Source organism: Girardinichthys multiradiatus, chromosome 24, assembly GCF_021462225.1.
Source record: "Girardinichthys multiradiatus isolate DD_20200921_A chromosome 24, DD_fGirMul_XY1, whole genome shotgun sequence".
Lineage (NCBI taxonomy): Eukaryota > Metazoa > Chordata > Actinopteri > Cyprinodontiformes > Goodeidae > Girardinichthys > Girardinichthys multiradiatus.
Window position 1 is genome coordinate 23,127,703 of NC_061816.1, and position 25,909 is coordinate 23,153,611.

At 40.4% G+C, this 25,909-nt stretch overlaps 2 protein-coding genes across 5 annotated transcripts in view; one reads left to right on the forward strand and one right to left on the reverse strand.

Moving 5' to 3' along the window:
- filip1l (filamin A interacting protein 1-like) overlaps positions 1–4,175 on the reverse strand; it is a 105,429-nt gene extending 101,254 nt beyond the window's left edge. Inside the window, exon 1 of the mRNA XM_047355428.1 lies at positions 4,042–4,175. The gene's annotated coding sequence lies outside the window, so the exon portion shown is untranslated. The remainder of the gene's footprint in view (positions 1–4,041) is intronic.
- A 13,195-nt stretch (positions 4,176–17,370) lies between these two features.
- LOC124861783 lies at positions 17,371–22,204 on the forward strand. 4 transcript variants are annotated; one of them, XM_047355719.1, is made up of 9 exons: positions 17,371–17,470; positions 17,618–17,775; positions 17,848–17,893; positions 17,972–18,078; positions 18,148–18,246; positions 18,550–18,731; positions 18,804–18,861; positions 21,546–21,608; positions 21,697–22,204. In XM_047355719.1, the coding sequence occupies exons 2-9, from the start codon at positions 17,623–17,625 to the stop codon at positions 22,030–22,032; spliced, it is 1,044 nt and encodes a 347-aa protein (XP_047211675.1). In that variant the 5' UTR covers positions 17,371–17,470; positions 17,618–17,622; the 3' UTR covers positions 22,033–22,204. The 4 variants fall into 4 exon arrangements, 3 of the variants coding, with proteins under 3 accessions (XP_047211675.1, XP_047211676.1, XP_047211674.1); XM_047355720.1 differs by having other exon boundaries at positions 17,410–17,470; positions 17,678–17,775; XR_007036749.1 differs by lacking the exon at positions 17,371–17,470 and having other exon boundaries at positions 17,484–17,775; positions 21,519–21,608; positions 21,697–21,741.
- The last annotated feature ends 3,705 nt before the right edge of the window (positions 22,205–25,909 follow it).

Here is a 25,909-nt window from a genome sequence, read left to right on the forward strand (position 1 = left end):
GTGATTGATAGGTAATCACTGCGCATCTCTCTGTTGGATGGAGAGACAAAACAACGGTGAGATTTAATTTATTTGGTACTAGTGAGGACAGGGTATTGCTGATTCGTTACCGCTGAGTAATAAGTGCCTCACAGGCTGTTTGTCTTCCTGGCCCTGGGGCGCTCCATCATGAGTTTAAAGGTCCACTACACCAGATCTGCCTATCTGGGGGGAGGAGATGTAGAAAAGGATAGAGGTGTCTTGGAACAGGCCCACTAAACCACCGGCCCGGCAGGGAAATCATTGGTAGTCCCATATGCCAGTCCACCCCTGGTCTCAAGTCTGCTGCAGCTTTTAACAGGTTTTCCTCCACTATTGACCTATATTTAGCTTTACCCATACACCCATAAGCTCTGACCACCCTGTCACTGCTCAAAGAAAGATTCCCCACAGCATGACACTGCCACCACCATGTTTAGAATTTTGTGTAAAGGCCAACATCGCTTGTGGGAAACTTTAATTGGGACTTCTTATGGTTTCTATCAGTGATGGTTTTGTTCTTTTTGCCAGTGACTGTCTACTGTCGCTACATGCTCATCCAGGAGTTGTGACTGCTACAAGTCACTGACTCGATGCAATCTGCTGGGTTTCCTTAGATAGAAAACTTTTTTATCCAATTAGAATAAATAACTGAATCTGACTGCACTGTTTGATAGTTAGGATTAATTGGAATGTAAGAACCTGTCTTGAAATCTGTATGATTCGATTAAATTGATTTAGCCCATTTTAATGTTACCCATTTTTCACACAATGCAACAGGAAACAACACTCTCCAATTATTTTTACCTCTGCCTTCCTCCCTCCCTGTTGGATGGAGTAAGGGGGAGTCAGGTTTAGCTTAAACCGGCTAAGTTATGGTTGAGGTGCAAACACACCCTCTATTTCTGCTACCTGCATGACTCCTTCTCTTTTCCAATGGTTATAATCAGTCTGACAGAGAGAAGTACCCCCAATCCTTGTGGTTTTTAGTATAACAATGGCCACCAGTGGGCTCTACATGGAAAAACTTTATGAGTTTATTATTTTACTTAGTACCCCTACACATAGCCCATTCTAAAATGGCCAAACTCTAACACTCCGTAGTTTAATCTAACCTCCCCAACAACCCCGCAATATTCCAAACCCTTTGTGAAGTGCCTTGAGACGATGTGTTGTGAATTGGCGCTATATAAATAAAACTGAATGGAATTCAATTGAAATGGAGTTTAATTGAAAATTCAACATGGAAGACTCACCACCCCCGCCACGTCCAATTACTCCTCACTGGCTGCTCCAATCAACGGCAGGTCCGCACTCCTCCTCAGCCAATCATCTCCCAGGGCATCACTTTTAAAGACCCTCTGCATGGAAAACACCGCTCTTCTGCTGTGCTTCGACCCTCCTCCACCCCTTCTCCACCATGGGCCCCCAACTCCTTCCATACCAAGGCCTACACCACCACCAGGATCGGATCCCAGCAGGGGAAGACGTACCTAATCATAATCCTAAGATGTTTATTCAAACCTACTTCATCCTCAGCGTTTACGTCTCCCTCAGGGATCCGAGCGCCAAATAAATAATCTTTCATTAATAAATTATTTAACCGTCTTCTTATTGTTTCTCCTTTATGTGAGTCTTTCCAGGTTGAATTGGTTGTAAAGTTTCAAATGAATTTTTTTGCAAGGCACTACAAAAATACACATCCTCCTTACTCTGTCAAGTGAATTCAGTTAGGCACATAATTTTAGAAACCTTTTTATAGGGGTTAGATTGCTGTTAAAAGAAGTTGGATTTTAAAGATATCATTGCAACTTAATACTTTTTACTTTATGAATCTATTGACACAACACACAACTCATGTACTCTTTTGAGTTTTAACTTATTTGAATATACAAACACTGTTTGCTGTACATTCGTTGATCAATCTGCTGAGATTGTTGCTGTAGCACCAGAAGGCTATGAGGCTCCATTCAGCTATCGTACGTGCTTAAATAGATTAACCTGTCACTTCCTGTCACGCTCTAAATCCCTCCCCAATCCTTGGAAGCTGCATCTGCACGGAGCGTTCAGTGTTCCCCTTCTGTCAGCCCAAATATTTATTCATAGATAAGAAGACTGTGGGAATTACAGCACCCATGGTTTCATTTTAGGTTTATTGTGGCCCGTTAACCCTCTAATGCTAAAATCCACATTTTAAGATATGAACTGTTATGTTACTATAATGTCAAATCTATCATTTCTGATACTACTACATAAAAAATGTCAGGTGTGGCACAAAACAAACACTGAAGACACCATGCTCATGGTGAAAAATGGTGGCAGCATTGTGCTGTGGGAATTCTTTTAATTTTAAACCCTATGTGGCCAAAGATGCTGTTTTGTGTGTGCATCTTTAACAAAGCAGGTACTTTCATCAATGACCTGTTGTATTAAATCCTATACTTCTACCCTCTGTCAGAAAGTCCCATAGAGTACGAAGTCCTTTTTAAATGGTTATAGGAAGCAAGATATTAAAATGGATTATTTTCAAAAATCAGCCTTTAAAATGTCACACACAAAAAAATAACAATATAATCAAATGTTTTATGGAAAAACTGTTGTAAATATGTATGTATTAACCTTAAGTATTTGGGTATTTTCTGTGGATCAGTTGTTTTTGTGATGTCAGCTGTGGCTATGATGTAGCTCACCACTGTCAGTGTTGTGTATTAATGGGTGGATGACTGATTGTAATGTAAAGAGCTTCGGAGTCCTCAGACTAAATAAAGGGCTATACAAATGCAGGCCATATATCATTTTACCCTATGTTGCCAAATGTGTCGTTTTTGATACGCCTAGATGCTTCATCATAGTAATTTAGTCTATTAGGTGCAGTGTTCCTTTTCTGCCACATCTAGCATTTTGCATGTAGATGTCCTAAAACATTATATAATTGCCATCATAGATTTACATATCGGAAGATTTGCATTTCCACAGCATGATGCTGCCATAATGATTTACTGTGTTGATGATTTATCAGTAATTAATTAATTAATCAGTAGTTATGTGCTAGAGTCTAGAATGATCTAAATTACAGTCTTAATATTAAAATATTAATATTAAGCAGCTGCAGTATGTCTAAGGGCTACGGCAGACTCTGTCTGAGCATATACTAATCACATTGGAATTTTTGATGCAAAGATAAAATTCATTATCAAGTGTTGAAAAATGTTCTCTCGGCCTGACATTTGACTTCAGTCTATTGCTCCCAGTGGCCTTAGAGTGTTTCCAAACTGAGATCCTAGTGCAGAGGGCTAGTAACCTGACCTCTTCCCTCCCTCTGTCGCCCTCAGTGCACCCAGTTACTGTATGCTGCTCTTTGGAAATCCCCTGGCTGCAAGCACCACAACGCTGTGGAAAATGTTGAAGGGTAGCCACCAGTTTTGGTATTATAATGTTCTTGTTTGATCAGCAATTATTTTGGTGCAGGAGCAAAAAAGATTTAATTTGAGTCTGCAGTACAGAAGTAATAGTTGGATCAGACATTCAACAAAAATGTACAAAGTAATACAAATAAGAGACAGCAAATCGATCAAAATGAGCATATTTCCTCAAACTAATCAGAGTCATCTCAATCCTATTAGATTAAGTTCAGATTAGCAGGAACTCAAGAGACGACCACCTCCTCAGGAATCTAATCTCCATATCTGTCCAATTAGCAAGAATTGCACACAAAAGCTGCTACATAAAGATTATGTACCACTCAGAGGCTACTCTTATAATCCACTGAACTTCAAAGAACCTGTACATTAACCTGCGGAAATTCAGGCGGATTCAGATTCAAAGGCACTGATGAGTAATATGTTGGCTGGACTGTTAGAATGACTTCACATTCTTACTGTCACAGACCTGCATCCTTTCCAACTGGCATTTCTGCCATTATAGAAAAGGGAAGAAAAAAAGGTTGGGGGCTGTCCACATACTCATCTTCTGATGCACACAAACACACCCACCCTGCTTCTGTGAGCAAAGCTCCAGCCTTACCTCTCACAGCAAAGCCTCAGCTCCCCGGTGCTGCTGTGCCTCTGCAGTGGTTTCCTGCAGCCTGCCAGCTCAGACCTCCTCAGCGTGTTATCTTCAGCGTGAATGCAGCAAAGCGTCCCTCCTTTATCCTCTCGTACAGTCCAGGTTGATGGGCTGCGGCGGTTCTTGAAAGACCGAAGGTGCTGCTTCTGCTGCTGCCGTGAGTGTGATGATGTCTGAGGCTGGTGGCTGTGAGGACAAGCTGTGTATTTCTGGGAGAGGAGGGTGAGCACACAGGGTGGTAAGGGTGGGTAGTGGAGGGGGGACCTGCCTTGCAGCTATCTGCCTTGTTGCAGTTAAATTTAAACCTCCCTCCCCTCTGACACCTTGAGACATGGCTGCCCTTCCCCTTTAAAGCTCCAAGAGCCCTAACACTGCCATATGGCCCCTGACAGGAGACTGAGCCGGGGAAGCCTGTGACGAACCCTGAGAGCGGAGAGAACTAAAACATAGGTAAAAAATTGGATAAAAACAGAAAACTATATCTGCAAACATCCTATTACCTAACCATTCACCTCTACTTTTATCAAAGCCCATTTAAATGGTTAGAAGTGAGGTGGGTCTGCACCATGTGCTTTGTAAATACCCATAGTTGAGTCAAAGCCAGTGTCCTCCGTCTACAGACGTCAGAGCTGGAACAGAATTAAATCTATTGTCAAGCTTCTGATTGCATTTTTAAGCCTGGATGACCCGCCTTGACATTTACTGATTTCTATTTAAAGTCAGCTTTTTATTAGATATGCACCAAAGTGTCCAAACATGTACCGACCTGTGGATCAGTGGACACGTATCTCTCTTTGTGTGACCTTCAATTTTTCTGGGCTGTCAAGAATCTCCTCGTAAACTCCTTTTCTTTTACCTCTGTTTATTCAGGTGTGTGTCTGCGTCATTGCAGTGCTTCACTTGATTCTGCTATGCACAAACAATGAACAAAAACAAAAAAAAACATTTCTGACAAAGCAGCACCTGGCTCAGCTATGACTGGGGAAGCTCAACTGTCTCCCAGCTCCAACCTGCTACACCCTTCTCCTCACTGCACCAGCAGACCCTGGACCTTCACCCACCTGCCTCCCTCTCAACTAATAAGATCTTGTCATCTCCAGGAGTCTCCAGGGTCTATCTATGGAATAACTGCACCTTACGAGCTTGTATTTATTTGGACCTCCTGCATAGACCACTTGGATTTAAAAATATAAAGAGGTCAGGTACTGCACCAGCCACTTTATAAGCCATTTACTTCATTCATCTACCTTGTTACATTGCTCTGCCTCTTTCATTGCCTATTTGTTGCTTTTCTGGTGCTTTATTTTAGATGTTGGTTGATGTCACTGCACGTTTTAAAAAAAGGTATTTTTATTGCACCTAACAACCCTTTAACTTCAATAACTTCACTGAGATGCTTCTTTTAGCCACCTACCAGTCCCTCACATCAGTCTGAGGAAAGTTTGCCCCTCTCATCACTTTCAGCTGAGATGTTTGAGATACTTCTTGCATGTACAGTCATGATATGCTGGTCCTTGCTGGGCCAATGTGCAGACAAGCGTGTGGGAGAGGAAGGTTGGAGAATGTACCAATGAACTAAGGAAGCTGGTCAGGGAGAGAATCAGGAACAGCTGCGGAAACAAGGAGATAGACTAATAAGCAGGGAGTGCAGGGACGTAACAGGAAACATCGAAGTAAACAGAAGCACATAAACAATGAGACTAACTAAAGAACATTACCGGGGGGACCATATCTATAAGGAAAATATAAACACATATGACACAGGAAACCAAGAAAGTTGTCTAAACATTAGAATATATCTTAAATCTAAACTTGTCAGGGTTTGTGTAGCGAAGGACCCCGGAATGCAGACTAGCAGGCAGCATGATGGTAAGTGGGAAAAGATTTAATGAATAAAAAACAAAAACTCACTCACAGACGAGGCAGGAACAAAACAGAAACAGGCAGAAGAGACAGGCATGGCATGATCCAAAAATCAAGACTTGAGCATGATTTGACAATGATTCCGCAAAGAATAAACAGAACGGAGGTGTATGTAAGGAACTTGAACCAGGTGAAGAAAGGAGCCAGATTGGCTTGGAGCAGGTGAACTGAATAAAGTTAATTGACAGGAGAACAAAACGTGGCTGGAGCAAAACAGAGACTCTAACAGAAACTAGAAAAACATGAAACTAAAGCATAACCAGATCCGAAAACCAAACTTGACAAAACATGAACAAGACGACAAAACTAAAGTATGACCAGAAGCATGATTCAAAATCTAACAATAATAATAATAACAATAATAAACAGAAGAACGATTCAAAACCTTTACAGTGAAAAACATACAAAAAAAAAAAAAAAACCAAAACCAAACAACCCCAAATCATAACAAAACTAGAAGGAAAGCTGACTGAAGGACACAGACAGAGCAGTGCAGAGAAACCAACAAAGAACTAAAACTCAAAACCTCACACTGACAGATACTGACATGCACAGCCTGTTTCAAGTCACCTCACAGCATCTGGAATGAGATCAAGATCTGTCACTTTCACGCTGATCAAGTGGTCTACTCTTTCTCTGAAGCTGGTACCTGAGGAGCAGTTTATGATTCATTTCAATGTTTTAAGGGATATGGACTACATCTGATCAACATCTAAGATCCTTTAACTGATCCAACCTGAACTGGGTCATTCTACACTGTACAGAGATTCATTAAAATACAGACTCAGGTTGGTGCAACTTTTATTCAGTTCTATGGTTTATCCATGTCCTTTGAACTAGTGCTGAAAAAAGGGCTCAGTCACACCGTTATATTGATGCGTCATGTGAAAAGAAACATGTAAAAACAAGAAGAAAAATGCCCTTTAATGTTCTGGTAAATTTCCTCAGGGATCTGCTGATAAAAGCTGACCTTCTGAAGAAGACAGAAAAAGGCATCCCTATCGTCGTTATTGGCTACCTCTGTTGTTGTCGATACACTGGCTTATGATCTAAATCCTCTGTTAATAGGAGGGGATTGATTATTGTTTTTGTATAGCTCAGCAAGAAAAGCAGCAGACCTAACAAGGTTTGAATTCGGAAATCATTTTCAGCTAATTTTTCAGTTCTGGATTTGTTTAACTTTACACTGTTTCTAACGGAGCTCAGTAAATCTTTTTTATTTAACTTTACTGTTTTTAGACAGTTTGGAAATCAAATATACATTTTACAAATAATAAGAAATTTGTTTCATATAAAACAATCATTAGAAAACAGAAGAAAAGGCCATTTAAATGTTGTCATAAACGATTTCTCCTAATAAATAAATGAGGAAAGGCGTCTCAAATACTAACAGTTGAGTCTAAAAGTTTATTCATTTGGACGCAAGAACAGAAACCATGTCGGCATAAACCAAATGCAATATTCCAAAAAAAGAACCTCATAACCACTGTAAAGCAGAGAGCTGGAAGTATCATGGCTTGGGAATGCTTTGCTGCAGCAAGATCTGCAGGACCTGGCCAGCTCACCATCACAGAATCTATCATGAATTCTGCCATGTATCAGAGGGTGGTTGACAAAAATGTGAGACCATCTTAAAAAAATTAAACCTGGAAAAGAACTGCACCCTGCAATATGACATGGATTCAAAACATACCTGTAATCCTACTAAGGATGGGCTGAGAATGAAGAAAGGAAGGTCTTAGAACAAGTCAAAGCCCAGTTCTTGATCTCCTTCATGATCTCCTGCCTGGTGATTTGAAACTACCCCATACATGCACAAAGCCCTTTTAACATCTGATAACTGAAAGTGAAGAGTGGGACAAACCTTCCTCAGATCGATGTCAGGGACTAGTAGATGGCTACAACAAATGTCTCACTGAAGTTCTTTTCAGCTGAAGGGGGTAAAGGTGTCCCACCGTTTTTCTCAATGCTGTTTATCTTTAGTTTCATTAGTGAAACAAGGTTTAATTTTGAAGTGAAAATCACCTTCTTTTCCAGAGATAATCACTAAAAAGACTACACATTAAGATGTAAACATTACTTTTGAAAAAACTTATGTAACAATACTCAACGCATCTAAAAAAATCACGAGTAACTCTTTTAAAACAGTAATATCCAGATGAAGGTTCATCTTCAACTAAATGCAGATGCAAATGAATGTCATGTTTATTGCAGAACATATTTGGTACAGACCTTGGCTGGAGTTGGACTCGCACTTATTCGACACCCATCACAAACGTGAGAATAAGCGTGGCACGACAAAACGTTCAAGCCCTCAAGTTTCCAACGAGCTGTCTCCCATCGCCCACAGATGGTTGTTTTAACCTATAAAACACATGTGCTCATCTTCAAGAGTTTCATTTCGCACTCGTTCAGTCACCAAAACTTTGTTCAGATTTCTTCACTCAGATCTCAACAAAAAAACTTTCCAAAAGAACAAATGTTGGTACATAATTTTGCTTATGCAAAATGAAGATTTGTTGTTAAATGTTTATCTGATGCAACAGATGCATTTTGTGGTTAAATTATCCTGATTATGAGCCAAACCCTCATTCATTCATTAGCGAGTTTTGCCTCCTGTTCAGGCTAGAAAATCTATTCTAAAGGCATGTGCTGGGAGATTATAAATAAACCTGAGACAAGAAATCATCATGTCATCATCATTTAAATACGTTGCCAACTTACAGGTCATGACCCTTGTAAAATAAACTTGATTGGCTGGAAGGGCTTTAATAAAAACCCAATATTTTTCTTGCCGGTTACGCCCTGATCTTAAAAAATGACAGCCTTAAAATTCAATGAATTGTCTGTCAAATTTTCTAAAAACTTAAATGTGGTAAAAAACTGAACATTTTTAAAGATCTGAAACTCCTCCACCTTTGTCCACACAGCAGCACCAATCAGCTTGTCATTAGCCTCTAAGAGAGTTGCTGCACCTGTCCCTGCTGTTTTTTCAGTCCCTTTATGACCTGTCTGCTTGCTGTGGTCAATGCGTTACATGTCGGAGCAGCTGGAAACTGCCTTTTTGGGACACTTTACCCAGCGCAGGAGAGCTGTTACAGGTCATGCAAGCCATTTCAGGAAGAGAAATAAAAGCAATACAACAGAAGAACGTTCATTTGACTAGGCCACTGTGTTGATCTTCAGGAATTGCTAAATGGCTACAATAACTAAACATGGTCATAACTGCTTGACAAACAAGGCAAGTAAGGAACCTATTTTATGTTGCCATTGTGTTTAGTCAAGAGGTAAGTGAGAGAGGTAAAAAATAATCACCAGAACTCCATAAAAAACATTAGATGCTAAATGCTAACCTACCATCACAATAGTAAACCTGCACAGTTTATGGAATGACTTTTATTGGGATCCAAACACTTCGTGGGAGTTTGGTGAGATTTGTGATGAAATAGTTTTGAAATGCTTTTGAGCTGTCATGTTTTTAAATAAAAAATATGCTGGCTTCTGGCAGAAAATGGCCAAATTAACACAGAAATCAACCTTCTTCTGATGCAATTTCAGTATCAAACATTAATCCTTTAGAAAACCTGGAGCTGGAGCTATAGCAGCTGAAGCCCCACTTTATCCGATGCAGGCAGTCTGATTACAGACAGCTGCTCTCTGCCTGCTCCTTCCTCCTCCAGACCCTGGTTTGCTTAAGGTCCATCAATGAATTTGTAAACGAAACATTGTGTCATGGTGGTATTGTTTTGTGTTTTGGGGGAAATTATGGTGCAACTCAACAGCTGATGTTATGTGTGATCAGCTGATTAAGGATGTTATTAAGTACAGTGCCCCGCCTGCATATAATTCAGACAGCTGATGTGTTCTTTCAACCTTCAGGCATGCTTTATGATTTGTAAATAGTAAAATTATATTTTAGTTTGATCCGCTCAGGCCATTGTGGTCTTTAATATTATTGTAGTCATTTTTGAGTTTTATTAACTTTTCCCTGCACTACCTCAGTGAAAACTTCCTCATTTCTTCTAGTCCCACGGCCAATCAGTGAACAGCAGTGTGTTCACATCACATGTAGTCCCTACTCAGCCCCGGTCGTACCTGCTCAGGAGCACAGACCAAGATAACAGGTACCGGTACGGAAAAAACAGTCATGGAATCGTTCGCAAAGCGGGCTAGTGGAGTGGAGCTGGGCTAAATAGAACCAGTAGAAATTGGCATCAGTTCTATCTTCTTGGCAGCAGAAGTGCCCATAGGTGCTAAACGCTTTTTATATCAACCAAATATCTTACACCAGAGAGGAATTATCGGTACGAAGAAACTGAGAGTGATAATTCTTAATTAGGTTTTATTGTGCTATGATTTGTAAGCTGTCATGTAAAATCATGCAAATGTTTTCTACTACACTTTCCCAGAGCAGTGCTGTAAAAGCAGCAGCTTATCCCACCACATACATACACTCTCTGACCCTTCCTCCTCAGCATGCTGGGAGCGCGCAGTTTAAAAACAGAGGTATTTACGACTCAGCACTCTCCTCCAGAGTTCCTGGAGCTCCACCGAACATGAGGGACAGGCGGTGTGACACCGTTTAAAGATAGATGGGGCGTTAGTTCAGCCGGCTCGCACCGGGGTCTAAACACCTGCTGGTCTGTCTGTCTTAAGGAGTTAAAGAAAAGCCAGTTATTTTCTAAGACTGCTTACTCAGCTTAAGTAGAAATAAAACACCTGATCATGAAGAATTCAAAGCTATTTTGGTAATTATTTATTTATGTTGTATGTAAACTATTTGGTTTTCTTTCAAGATGACTGATTTCCTCGTAATTGTTCATATTAGTCCTGATTAACACTTCTGTATTCTTTTTTTTTGTTTGTTGGTTATATTCTGATTGTTAAGCCCAATTAAAAGGTGTACAGCTAGATTTAGTTCATAGGCAGTCTTTGGGATCCTGTTTCTATGAGTGGTAAGGAGCAACAGATTTCTGCAACTGTCTGCATGTTGCTGTAGGCAGTTATGTTAGACTGGTTACAGGATTTAGCCACCTGCTGCTTAAATTTACAATTTTTTACTGTATTTGATCAGATTTATGCTAAGTTAGAGATATTCAGTACTGTTGTAATACTGAAAAAGCTGATGGAGCGTTCATTCATTTTACCTTTCCTCTTCATTGCTTTAACTGTCTGAATGTAAGTATCATGCTGAGTTAAAGTTTCTTTTATATGATGAGTTAGATCAAATAATCTCATACCGTACAGTGAGAATTGAATTAAGACTTTTTTGACCGGCAGGGAGTAAAATGAGGGAGCAGCTGCTCCACTTGCTTCCCTCTTCAGGCACCAATGAATGCAAAAATGTGTTACATACAGGGGTGAAAGTAGTTTTAAATTCTTGCCGGTACTTAGGGGCGGAGTTAGAGGGGTGGCTGGGGAGGCACTGGGGGCAAATATGCATGCACATATACATATATATATATATATATATATATATATATATATATATACATATATATATATATATATGTGTGTGTGTGTGTGTGTGTGTGTGTTAATTGTTACTCTCATCAGTGCCCCCCTCAAGATCTCTCTCAGCAAAGTCCAAACTCAAACTAATCAACATGTATCAATATTTTACTTTACTGAAGGCTGTCTGTATAAGGCAGAAATAAGAATCACTTGACAATATATATATATATATATATATATATATATATATATATATATATATATATATATATATATATATATATATATATATATATATTATTTTTTTCAATTGTTAAAGAACTGCCATGTATGAAACACTGATAAACCATTTTCTGATGCATAACTTTTCATCTTGAGTTTCCGTCTTTTCTTTTGAACAAAGAAGTTATTGTTCTCTGCATTGTGGTCAAGTTTTGATTTCATTTAAATTAAAAATTTGACAGTTCGGTTGTTTTCGCAGTTTTTATTGAAAAGTCTGTAGATGGTAAGTGATTTATTGTTCGTCCTGTCCTAACGCAAGCGGCGATTTTTTATGTCTGTGCACCACATGTGTAAAATCTCCCAGTCCATTAAATCGAACGCACCGATCTCCTTGGCAACCGCTCTGTTTTGGAGGTAAGCGCGCATGCGCATGGGGAATTATAAAGTATTTGATCCCATTTGGCTGGTCTTAGATAATTATATAATAATGCAGCGTTTTTGGTGTATTAGTATCTACTTTCTTTGATCACTTAAAATATCCAGAAGCATGCCTTAAAAATAATGTGTTTTTCCATCTCCATTCTTCCCTTTTCTAGGTCAGACCCCTTTACTGCAGGATCAACCTGAGTGTCCCAGTCCTGATCGCTTCTTCAACCAGGAGGACACCAGGCCTGATTTTTGGCTGAGCAGGGAGTCTCTGGCAGTGCTGCTTTATCTTGTGCACCAGGATAGGCGACATGGATGGGTGCTACTATTGAGACCTTAGTTTTTCTTTTCTGGCTGGCAAGTGGCACATCCTACACAGTGGTCTGCAGAGTGTTTGAGATGCCTCGCTCTACTGTCCATCGCATCGTCTACCGAGTTACAGAGGAGATCGTGGCTATTCGTCACCAGGTCATCTACCTTCTAAAGACCCCTGAGGACTTAAGGCTGTGTCCCGTGAGTTTGCAGGGCTGCCACGCCACAGAGCTTTTCTTAAAGCTGTGGGTGCAATTGACGGTTGCCATATCCGCTTCAGGTGTCCAAGCAGCCCTGATGGTCAGTGCTACAGGAACAGGAAATTATTCCCTTCCATAATCCTGCTGGCAGTTTCTGAGAGCCATTTTATTGACACGTATGTGGGCTGGCCTGGGTCAGTGCATGACTCCAGGGTGCTCCACCACAGTCCACTGTGCAGTTTATCCTCCTCCAGGGCATTTTATCCTTGCTGATGGAGGGTACCCATGCCTCCAATATCCACTCCCCCTCATCACTCCCTAGAAGAGGACAATACAAGGTGTGGGAGCCCAGCGCTTTAACAGCCATCATTCCAAAACACACTCTATAATAGAGCGTGTTTTTGGAATGATGAAAACCAGATTCAGGGCCATCTTCCTGCAAGCGCTGGAGGAGCACCACACCTTTGTACCTCTCGTAGGTTTTGACCTAGATCCATTTTATACATACATTATACATAATATATACACATACACACATATGGACCCTCTTTTAAATAGTTTTCAGGTCATAACAGCATGCGCCATCCTCCACAACATCTGCCTTGGTGCTGAGGATGTCATGGCCCCAGAGGATGACCCAGAGGAGGCTGTAGAAGAGGATGAGGGTGAGGTTTGGACTGAGGCAGCGTTGCTCTCTGGCGGGACCAGCTTTCAGCTGAGGTGTCTGGCCTGGAGGAGGTACCACCAGAACATGACTACTGTGTCAGCCAAGTATAATATTATAGATGTGATTAATTTTTTAGGGGTATAACTAATTGTAATATTTTGTGAGCACCATCTTCTAATTCTGCATTTTTCCGATTACCTCTTAGTGATGTGGCAGCCATCAATTCAGCCAGCCCTTTAAACCCACTTGATGGACGTTGACGTGGACAGCGGAGAGAGGCATCACAAACATCTGCAGACCACCTGTGTGATGCTTCGCTCACCATCCAGAAAGACAAACCACAGGTCTCAGTTGCAGCATCCCATCTAAGTCTCTGACCTTGCGAGAGATTTAGCCACACCGCCAGAAACTTTCTGTTCAGAGAGACATTTGCCTCTTTGTTCTGTTGAAGAGGTTTTTCCAGGAACTGGTCACTCAGGTTGATCCTGCTGTCGCCATTGTAAATATTTGTACAAAGTTTTATTTTATGCCTTTTGTCTTGTAATCTTGATCTGTTTGAATGTTCTTTTTTTCCACATTCTGTTTAAAGTGCTGTTTGTAATTTTCATAATAAATTCTGTTTATAACTTTAAATGACATTGATGTATTGTTAGATCAAATGTAAATAACATTAGTGACAAAAACAATTTTGAAATTTATTAGAACACCATAAAACGTTAAGAAACAATCTGAACAAAACTTAATATTATTTCTTTTATATCACCTTATTTTCGTGCCATTCTTTCTAAGATGGAAAACAGTCTGTCCATTCTCGATGCCCTCTTCTCCTCTGCTTTTCTCTGTACCCTCATGTCCTCCCTGATCAACTCCATCATCTCCTCATATCTGTCCCTTTTTCTTTTCTGACCCCTTCCTGCTGGTTCACTGTCTTCCTTCTCCATCTGGTTGCCCACCGCTCAGCTTGGCCCTGGAGTGTCTTCAGGGATGGAGGCAATTAGGACAGGAGGTGTTGTGGAAGGTCTCTGTCCCAACACCTCATCCATAAGGACACACCAGGGCCAAGTAGCAGCAGTGGGCTTTTCACTGACTCCCTCTCCTGACCCTGCATACTTACAATCCTAAAGTTAGAAGGAAGAAAAAAAGAGTTGACTAAACAGAGAAACTAACAAGACTTTTAGAAATATTTTTTTTATTTGTGTGTGACATGAGAACTTCTGAACATACTCTAAATTATTTTTTTTTTTTTCAAATTGTCCCACATTGTTTTGGCCTGCAAGTGGGTGTCCTTCCCCTGTTGGCCCATCTTCTCCAGAAATGTCCTATACAAACAAAAGGACAGAGGGAAAACCGAAAGAAGTATGTTAATCACTGGATGGATATTTATGAAAGTTAGAATGATAGAAGTTATTGAAACTGGACAGAAACCGACTGCAAAGAATGTTATTGTACCTCCAAGCCACGGTGGCTGAGTTTTTAGCTCCAGTAAAAAGGTGGTGGTTCTCACCCTTGAGCTTAATAAACTGGCCCGTCTGCTCCTTTGTCCCTAAAAAAACATATGAAAATACCAAAAAAAAAACATCTTGTTTAATATCACAGCAAAAATAAAGCCTTTTTTAATTTTACATTTGTCTTAATTTGAAGAAAATATTAAAATATTTCTATGCAAATGCCTAAAACAAGCTATTTCAAACTTTTAACTTCTTTACTGAGATTCACTTACATTTGAACGTGTATTCCTCGTCGGGTTTACCTGGAATCAGAAATTATAATACTAGCTGAATTATAAATAAACTTTTAAAACATATGGCACATTTCTTCATCAAAAATGAATATTGAAAAGCTTATTTATTCTCGATCACACTCTCCAGCGATACAGTTGGATTACATAAAACTGTCCATTTATTCTGGTTAACCTTAATATCACCTGAAATGTCAAATCGATTTTCAGTAACAATTAAAATAATATTAACATAATAAACTGTTAGAAATCACTTGTGTTAAACGTTCACTGTGATGACTGCCAGCGGGAGCTTAGTGCTCACCGCCGGGAAGGCTGGCGAGGCAAGCCAGTTACTACGCCGGGAACGGAAAACTCCGAACACGTCGGAGCACATTTGAAATTAAGCGATGTCTTGATAAATCAAGCAAATATTTCACCTCTACACAGTTATATTCCCATACTAAAAACATTGTAGAAGTTAATTTGTGTCACAGAAAGTGTAATTTTCCACAATTTACTCAGCTTTTGCCGCTATGGTCTGCCATGGCTTCCCCTGCTTGGCTTCGACCCGCAATGAATTATGGGAAATGATGGCCCGCGAAGGATACTCACGACCCATCCTTCAAATCGGGCAAAAGAAGGACACATTTGTCGGCCGCATTTGAGGGAGTCACCGCGCTGTGACGTAATCGGCCTACAAATACGGCCTTCGAAGGATGCATCCCCTGAAGGACAGTGTGAAAACAGCGCTGCAGTTATGGTGCAGAGATGCAAGTCGATGACGTAACCTCTACTGTCCCAATTCTCCAATTTTGCACGCTTGTAACCTACGCAATTCAAACCTTACATGCACTTGTACAAAGTACACACTTCATAGAGGGGCGTAGGGTGTAGTGTGGGTATTGGGACAGGGCTAAGGAGTGCAACCGTTATCATTTCCGGGTCAGCCTCGGCGTTGGTACATTCCCTTTCCTGTTGATTTTGTCAAATGTAAATTTGTTTCGGTACTTGTAAAAGTGTTTTGCATCTTGTTAAATTGCTTTCTGAAATATTAATTTGTTTTCTGAAATATTAATTTGTTTCGGTACTTGTAAAAGTGTTTTGCATCTTGCTAAATTGTTTTCTGGAATGTAAATTTGTTTCAGTACTTCTAAAATTGTTTCGCATCTTGTTAAATTGTTTTCTGAAATGTTAATTTGTCTTTAGGTTTGTAAACGTGTTTTAGATTTTGTAATGTTGGTTTGCACCCCCCGGCCACCGTACTCTCCCTTTGCTTTTAACTGGGGTATTTAGCAGCGAGCAGACAGACAGCGGTGCTCGTTTTAAAGGCTGGCCGTTCACAACAGCCTCGAACAGTTCAGAAACTATTTGTAATGAGGGGAAAAAAAGCTATGTCTATAAACAGATTAAGTTGTGTATATAAGTGACTGCCTATTGGTAGCGGATCTTCTTTGTGTGCTCGTGAATTTTTGCAGCCGTAACTGGTTCTGGATGACGGCTTCATAGCAGACAGCCGTTCTTCCCTCTTCCCGGTACTGTGTACCGGCGCAGAATATTTTAGTGGAACGCAGTATCTGACCGTACCGGCTCACTTTCACCCCTGGTTACATATGAATGTGTTGATGCAGACACATTGTTTAGACCATAATATACTGTACATTCAAGATTAACTTAGCATTAATGTGACAATATTCAAGTTAATTTCAAATAGGTTAGCCAGAATTGGCTATGGCAACATTGTTCCATGTAATACAACCCCCCCCTCAACTGTTCCCGGTGTACCCTATTCATGCCATATTCTGTGACTGAAGGACCCTGGAAGGCTATGTGCTCATGAAATTATGTCATTGACCTATTCGTAGTTCATTTAAATAAATTAATTGAAAGTATTTTCATATGTTATATATATATAACAAAAGATTTTAACATGTAATTTGTTGCCTTTTATCTTTTAAAAAATAAAATGAAAATAGGGACTGTAAAACTCTTTTCATGTTTAAGAATACATTTTAAGTCGTTTAATGATGTCTGAAGTTTGTCCAAATAAGTGTTCTGTTTCAACACTTGTCTCAAGTTCATCTCAGACAGTTGTACAATATAAAGGTCATATTGTCACATGTGTGTGAATAATTTAATGAGGCAGTAATTTGACAGAAGGGGAAATAAAAGGTTTTATATACAATTTGGCCTTAATGGATTTAGAGGTCAGAGTTAGTGAAAAACCTTATCCTTCCTCCTTTATGTGTTTTACATGTGTAAAGTGCAAACTTTCAATCGCAGTACTGTTTTTGTTTACACTCTAAAACTGAAAGTGTTTCTGAGCTCTGCCTCCATCTGGTGTTAAAAAAGAGAAGAGCAGGCAGCTCTGTATCAGCTGCAACCAATTATGAGGTGGTAGTTGACTGACAAAAAGAACACAAGCAAGTTGTTCTTTAGGGTGTTTGTGGAACTTCTCAACAAACAGTATGTATGAGTGTTAAATGTGGTGTAGATGGGAAGCCTTACTTTTGGTGCATGTTGCTTGGTGTATTTGGGCAAGGTCTTGGAACTTGACTTGGGTGTTTCTCATGTTTGTGCTTTTTGGAATTTTTTTTTGTCTTCTCAAATGAGGAATAATGGAAGAGAGGCTTTCTGAAGTTCTGACACGCAGTGCAAATTACATCCCACCAGGTCGTCAACTTCCCCGTACTCCTCCTATGACAAGTGTAAAGCGACACTTGAATTTTGGCAGTGCAGATGAATCTGTGTTGCCAAACAGCAATGCAGAGGTACATTCCTTGTTCTGAAGTCAAGATTTAACAACCACTTCCTTAATTGATCAAAATCTTATCTTTTCACAGGCAGATAAAGATGCTTTGGTGCTTGGTTCCAGAAGTTGTACAATTGGTAACTTGATCCTTGGGTGTGCATACTCCTATTCATTATATTAAAATGACCACCCTCTGTTGTTCTGTCTAAATCTAGAGAACCCTTACTCTATGCTGAAGGGCATGAAGGGGTATTGTCCCACTCCTGATGACTTAAATTTCCTCAAGAAGAAGACAGTAGATGAACTCGTGAAAAAGCTTCAGGTAGTTTTGGTATCTTGCGGTAGTTTTGCAGGTAAAATGTCCTCTCCTCCAGTATGAAATTGTCCTTAGGGTGAACTGGCAGAGACTCAGGCCCTGCTGAAAAAAGAAGTGAATGCCTTGGAGCTTGCACTCGCATCCAGGGAGATGATGCTGGCCAGTTTCAACAAGGTAAGGTTCTTTGGATTACAATAAGCAAGAGACTCAACAGGAATCTATGCTAAACCATATATTGGCATTTAATAAATATCAAATGTGCAATATTTTTAAATGATACATGGCCTTTTAAAATGTATTAAGGTATAAACATTATGGCTTAATTGGAGTAACTAACTTTTATAGTGTGTTGCTGTCGAGGAAGTTGGGCAAAATTAGGCAGGTGATGACAAAGTGGAGCTCCTATCATACCACTCATTGTGCATGCTGTTTAAGAATAAAGACATACTCTAAACTCCCATTCTCTTTACCTTTCAGTTCCCCTCGTGTGACAAGTTATCCAACTGGGCGCAACTTGTCATTGGAAAGGCCTCGCCTCTTGATTTAACAGATCTAGACACAAAGTCACTTTTGGCTATGGTCACAATAGAGAAAATCCAGAGATTCAATGACCAGAAGAAGGCAGCTATGGCTCAAATGGAAGCAACTGCTGCAGAAAAGTAATGCCTCTAACAGAATGTCATGTTTTCCACAGTGAGACTGAAGTTAAAAATGACCTGTTTATGTTTAAGGTACAAAAAAGAAGCTGAAGATAGAGGCCAGCTTAAAATACAAGTTGCCAATGAGGAGGTAAGTGATGCTTTTAGATAAAGTTGTTGCACACCTAAAAGTACCTATACCAGTCAGTACAGGTTGGCAAACAAAAGTTAGGAGAATTTGGCTTTGCAGTCAAATTGAGGTAAAAAGTTCACGCTGTTGTGATATCATGAAAGTAGGGAATTAAAGCAGAAGCATGTAATGGTGATTTCCTCATCCCCAACAATTTATTGAAAGAAAAGCTCACAACAGTGGAGGGTATACCACAACAAAAAAATGTCAGTGTCTCAATAACATGTCGTGCGCCCTTAAGCATCAATTACAGCTTGACGACGACGCCTCATGCTGTTCACAAGTCGATTTATTGTCTGTTGAGGCCTGGCATCTGGCTCTTCATGAAGGGCGGCCCTCAGGTCATTGGGGTTCTGGGGTACAGAGGTACATCCACTCTGCTGATCTCATAGGTTTACTATGGGATTCAGGTCTGGAGAAAGTGCAGGCCACTCCATTGGAGCTACCCCAGTCTTCAGCAGCCGTTCCCTAATAAGCGAAGATGAAATTAGGCCTGTGCCCCTGTGGGGCACAATGACTGCATTGATGTTATTCAGGTACTATGGGCTTGTCACTGTACCATTTAGTGTATTGCAGTTCTGTACTGACACACATGCCCACACTGTAACACCACCACCAAGAAAGGCACATCTGTTGATAACAGTGGCTGATGACTTATCAATGAAGAGGTCATAAGTGTGGGATGTGGTTAAATGACATCCACTTTCATGTCTTTCTGTGACTCTTCCAGTCTTTCTGTATCTCTGTTGCAACCTCTCGATGACACTCTAAGCTCAGTGTTCAGTTGAAAGTATTCATCATTACGACTTGATTCTAATTGATCTTTGCTGAACTTAACTATAAGTGTAATTCCCACCTCTTCTTTCATAAAGGGGTATGGAATGAGTCAAAGTTTCCTAAATTGATAGACCATGACCAAGAGATTCTAGGAATAGCGAGAACATTTACCGTATTTTCCGCACTATAAGGCGCACCGGATTATAAGGCGCTCCTTCAATGAATGGCCTATTTTAGAACTTTTTTCATATATAGGGCGCACCGGATTATAAGGCGCATAGAATAGAAGCTACTGCAGTCAAACGTTTGACTGGGGTTGCGTTATGCATCCACTAGATGGAGCTGTGCTAAAGAGAATGTCAACAAAACAGTCAGATAAGTCAGTCAGTCAAACTTTATTAATACACTACAAACCAGCGTTCTGATAACTCCATTCACTCTCATGGTAAGGTCTCCTCTACATAGAATTCTATTGAATAGAGCCAACCGCACGTTAGGAATGCATTGGAGTCTATGAAGTTGAAGTTGAAATCAAACGTTAGTTAAAACGTGAAAGGGAACTTTTCCCTGATTCAGTAAACACGTAAAAGAAACAGTTTGATGCACTAAATCAAACGTTAGTACTGTTAACCTTTCCTGTTTCTGTCCCCTGACCGTAGTCTGATGACACAGGGGAGACGCTTTCTCCAGGGCCGAAGTTACTAGTTTCCTCGGGGTTAACTCCCTCACTCATACGTTGCTGAGTTGAGCATGAAGAAACAGCATCAAAACACTGAGTTGTTGACGAGATTCGGGGTTCTTTTTAATGACTTTGCAGCACGTAAAAACACAGGGCTTACAGACTCATACACCGCTGCTCCGGTCGCCGTCTCTACCCACCCCACACACACAATAATACCGACGTCACTCCTTCACTCTTGATTCTCAGCTACGGCAGCACACAGCGCCACCTCTGTCCGGAGGAGTAATGTCAACATCTTCCATACACCCTACACACTGAGCTTCTAATCACATATAGTTCAGGCAATTCCTGCAACAGTACATTCAAACGTTATACACACACAAGTGGTGTTGGACTAGGAGTAAGCACAGTACAGGTGTTTACCGCTATTACTTCGGCGACGCCCCTGACTACGGTAGCCGTAATGCTGCAAGCGGTGCGGCTTTGTAGTTTACCAGTCGTACTGAAACATTTTGACAGAGCGCCGTGTACAACCAGTATGGATCAACCAATTAACCAATTGATCCATATATAAGGCACTCCGGATTACAAGGCGCACTGTCATTTTTTGAAAAAATTAAAGGTTTTTAAGTGCGCCTTATAGTGCGGAAAATACGGTATTTTACTTCAAGAAACCTCCAACTTCTACAGATCAAAACGAAATGAGTAGCGCACCTAAACACAGTGCCAAAATTTTGATGCCATTTTATTTTATCTTCTCGTTTATTACAGTTATTTGTAGTATTCTTTTAGTCTGATGCATTTTTATGACATCAGGCAGTAATAGAATTGAAATTAGTTTAATATCTACAATATATCTTTTGTAAAATGTAGAAACTGCAAATCCTCTGATTAAAGTATGCTCCAATAAAATGACAAATTCAGATGACTGAAATGTTTGCATACACCCAGGTAGCCCCAGGGACAATGCAGGAAAGGACTTTTTGCTGTATTTTGCTGTAAAAACATTGTTTGTTAAACATGTAATTTTGCCAGCTATAGTGGCATCAAAATCTACACATCCACACATTTTTTTATTAATGTGTTAAAGGAAAATAATGTAGAATCATGTAGAAAGTTCTTTTTTTTTTTTTTTTTTTTTTTTTTTTTTTTTATGAAGGTGCTATAGTCACCCACTTTCTTTTAGCTAAAGATACAGGAGCTGATCAGGCAATTAACAGATCTGAAATCTGAGCTCTTCCAGCAAGAGGTGAGTGATTGGATTTTATCTTGTTTTTCAACTTATTTAGTAAATAAATGCTGTAAAAACTTCATTCTATGCATGCCTTGTGGTGCAGACAAACACAGGTAACGAACCGATGGAGGATTCAGAGAAGCTACAAGCTACAAAGGGTAACCGAAGACATCAGCAAGACCAAAAAAAGGATGTTAAATTGGGTGAGACTCACGAAATTGAATGTAAATCAAGGCAGAAACACACCAACAAAGAGATGAGTGTGAAACATGGTCGGGCAGTAACAGAAATGTCAAAACAAAAATCTGGAGCACTGATGGGAGAGTCACCAAAGCAGGAGAAGGTAACCAGAGGGAGAAGGCAAAAAATCGAGCCGCTGGAAACCCAACAGGCTATGCCTGAGCTAAGGCGATCTAAAAGGATTGCAAACAGAAATTAAATGCTGGACTGAACGTTTTCTTGAATAGGACTGAATTTTCTCTTTCATTTCGAAGGTGGGCGCTTTTGTGTCTGACACATACAGTTTCCTTTTAATTTTATTCAGTTGTCTGTATTTAAATTAATTTAAATACTGACTTTTTTGTTATTTGAAATAAAGTCATTGGAAGATTTCTAAAGTTTCTTCCGTGTCTATTTTGATTTTCTGTCATGGATCTGATTCCTTTATAGCTCGCCCAAAGTCTGAGCAAAAACAAGACGTGGTTTCTCAGAGCTTCATTCGTGAGAGCAAAAAGACAGAGCTGCTCACTTTCCTCACTATTTGCTGTATTTTTGGAAATACTGGCAGTTGTAATTGGGTTATGGAACTGAATAAGCTAATAGAATCCACAAAATGTGTTTAAATGCTGATGTGTTCCTTCTTAAATGCAAGCCCCTGTCTTGTGCAGACAATAAACGTAAGTTTTAAAAATTTTCAGATTATCACTAGGAGCAAATGAATGGCCCTTTCAATTTCTAAAATTCATCTGACTCCAACCATCCCTTTACACCTCTTTTCCTGGCTGATGTGGGTGAGTTCAGGGTGGGGTTTGCAGGGAGCCTACAGCCTGCTCTTACTCCCATTGTGGTGGCCACGCTTTATCCGGGTACGGGGTGCATCCCAGGCCCAGTGGGTAAGCCAGAAACCATGGTGGCTAGGGCTTGATAGGATGGGGGTCTGTGGGGATGGGTTGTTAGAATACGGTTTGAGGCTGGGAGGGGGCCAGGGGATTTGGTAAATGCCCAGTTGATGTGAGCATGGGCTCCCATCCACTCTTCCCTAGCATGCAATATTGCATGTCAGTAGGGTCTTGGGTGTGATGAAGGACCTTGTAGATATTGGGGGTGTACTATGCAGTGCTCCATCCTCAGTTTTGTTTGGCATCATCCTGCACCTTTAATTTTAAAACACTGGAGACACATTGGGCTTTGAAGTTGATGTGGGGGAGACTACTGTTTGCAAGCAGTGGGATCTCCATCACCCCTGCCAGATGTACATACCTGCTTTCAAAGCAACATTACACATTAACGCAGGTTGTTAGGGTAACCTAACCTAGTAGCCTACTGCTGGAGATGGGCATCAGCCTCCTGGCAATCCTGCACAGATAAGCAGGTATAAATGATAATTTTATCAATGCTGGGGCCTAAAATGCATAAACCTTTAGAAGTTAAGAAGCCTTTTTCTAAGGCTGCATGGTGGTGCAATTGGTAGCACTGTTGCCTTAAAGGCAAGAAGGTCCTGGGTCCTACTTCCAGTTGGGGGTCTTTCTGCATGGAGTTTGCATTTTCTCCCCGTGCATGCAGGGGTTCTCTCCGGGTACTCTAGCTTCCTCCCACAGTCCAAAAACATGACCGTTAGGTTGATTGGTTTCTCTAAATTGTGCTTAGGTGTGAATAGGTGTGTGCATGGTTGTTTGTCCTTTGTGTCTCTGAGTTGCCCTGCAATGGATTGGCGACTTGTCCATACTTCTTGCCACGTAGACCGCTGGAGATAGACACCAGCTCCTCTGTGACCCTGCATGGCAGAAGCAGGTATAGACAATGGATTGATGGATTTCAGAAATCCTGGAAAACTGTTAAGACCATCAATAGTAAATAATGTACAAGTGGGTTCAACCTTTGGCATGATACTTTAGCACATATTATTCCTAACTAGAGGTATGCAGGCTCAATCAGTCTAGTTTTTTGGTTAAAAAAAAGGGAAAGGAAGAATTGATTGTTTTAATTGATTCTATCAGGATGCTGTGTTGTCCATGAATTATTTTGAGACTGCTGATGTCTGATACTGCATATCTAGTTTTGCAAAGTACATTTTTTAACATGTTTAAAATGTACTGAAAACATGTCTTGGAAAACATTGTTGTACATAGTCAGTTTATGGATGCATCATCTAATGTGTATGTATTTTTTTAAAGAAAGATCTGTTTACAATTTGTCATCAGACTGCGAACAAATATTTATGTGACCGCGTAATTTAGTTTCCAAATGGTTGTGCTTTCCTCAATCATCTAACTCCTCTGTAATGTTTCTGTTCTATTTTTCTTGGAGTCCAAGGCAGGAGAGTACACTCTTTCCCCCTGCCTAAGGAAACTAGTAAGTGAGAACGAGGCCCAAGACTCAAGGTGGTGAAAACCGCAACGAATGCATGAGCAGCCGTTCCAAGTCTACTCTAGCTAGAAAGGAACACATTACAGCCTCCAAGTCTCGGCATGGAGGCAAAGTGTGAATCCCTCGCACCAATTGATGCCAGGTGATATGAAATTCCAAACTGAGATTGGAAGGGAGCACTTCACATGACTGGGTGCCTCTAATGTGGTTTCTGACATGCCAGCCATTACTGTAAGCATTAAAACATTTTTGGATTTAATCATTGTCAGAGCCTTGACCTATTACATGTACTCTGTTTGATACAAAGGCATAGCAGCTGCTTACCTTTTGGATTCTTCAAAGCCTTTCGTTTTGAATTTAAAAAGATTACATTTGAGTTTAGCATTTCATTTCAACATCTCTTTGGTGACATCTAGTGGAGAATTGCAATTGCAACCAACAGCTCCAGTGATATTGTTTAGCTCTTTGGCTAACAAAATAAAACAATGCCATCGACATTTTCTGCAGAGATATTGTTGAAAATGTTGCATCTCTAGTATATCTTCAGAAACTCGTAACACCAGAGTTTTTTGTTGACTACTTACTTTCTATCTTTTTATGAATATAATGCTTAGATGAAGTCTGTTTCAATACTGTATGTACAGTTCCACTGAGAAGGTGCTCTCTGTTAGCACAAATCCTCCGCATTTGGGGCTTTTGAACGTTTAGTCATACTGCGCTTTTTCAGGGTTTAAATTACTAACACAACTTCAATGACTTTAAAAAAAAAAATAGATTTTTGTGAAGTTCCTTTAATCTGCATTAATCTATAAATACAGGCTCAAATACATACAAGTACCCCCTCTGATATTTGTTTTGATGTCCCTTAATAATAATGATAATAAATTTTATTTTAAAGCACCTTTCAGGACACTCAAGGATGCTGTAGAGCTAAAAGCCAACAATGTTTGAACCATTGGATGCATATGGTCCTCAAAAATGGTTCGGTAGTCCTTGGCAGTGACGTGCCCATCTAGCACAAGTATTGGGCCAAGGGAATGCCATGATATAGCAGCCCAAACCATCACTGATCCACCCCCATGCTTCACTCTGGGCATGCAACAGTCTGGGTGGTACGCTTCTTTGGGGCTTCTCCACACCGTAACTCTCCCGGATGTGGGGAAAACAGTAAAGGTGGACTCATCAGAGAACAATACATGTTTCACATTGTCCACAGCCCAAGATTTGCGCTCCTTGCACCATTGAAACCGACGTTTGGCATTGGCATGAGTGACCAAAGGTTTGGCTATAGCAGACGGCCGTGTATATTGACCCTGTGGAGCTCCCGACGGACAGTTCTGGTGGAAACAGGAGAGTTGAGGTGTACATTTAATTCTGCCGTGATTTGGGCAGTCGTGGTTTTATGTTTTTTGGATACAATCCGGGTTAGCACCAGAACATCCCTTTCAGACAGCTTCCTCTTGCGTCCACAGTTAATCCTGTTGGATGTGGTTCGTCCTTCTTGGTGGTATGCTGACATTACCCTGGATACCGTGGCTCTTGATACATCACAAAGACTTGCTGTCTTGGTCACAGATGCGCCAGCAAGACGTGCACCAACAATTTGTCCTCTTTTGAACTCTGGTATGTCACCCATAATGTTGTGTGCATTTCAATATTTTGAGCAAAACTGTGCTCTTACCCTGCTAATTGAACCTTCACACTGTGCTCTTACTGGTGCAATCAATGAA

What these genes read in the sequence shown, in the direction of transcription:
- LOC124861783 (XM_047355719.1), top strand. Translation starts at nt 17,623, where the DNA reads ATGGAAGAGAGGCTTTCTGAAGTTCTGACACGCAGTGCAAATTACATC. An exon ending in AACTCGTGAAAAAGCTTCAG is followed by an intron (nt 18,079 to 18,147) that starts GTAGTTTTGGTA and finishes AATTGTCCTTAG; the next exon opens with GGTGAACTGGCAGAGACTCA. An exon ending in TGCTGGCCAGTTTCAACAAG is followed by an intron (nt 18,247 to 18,549) that starts GTAAGGTTCTTT and finishes TTTACCTTTCAG; the next exon opens with TTCCCCTCGTGTGACAAGTT.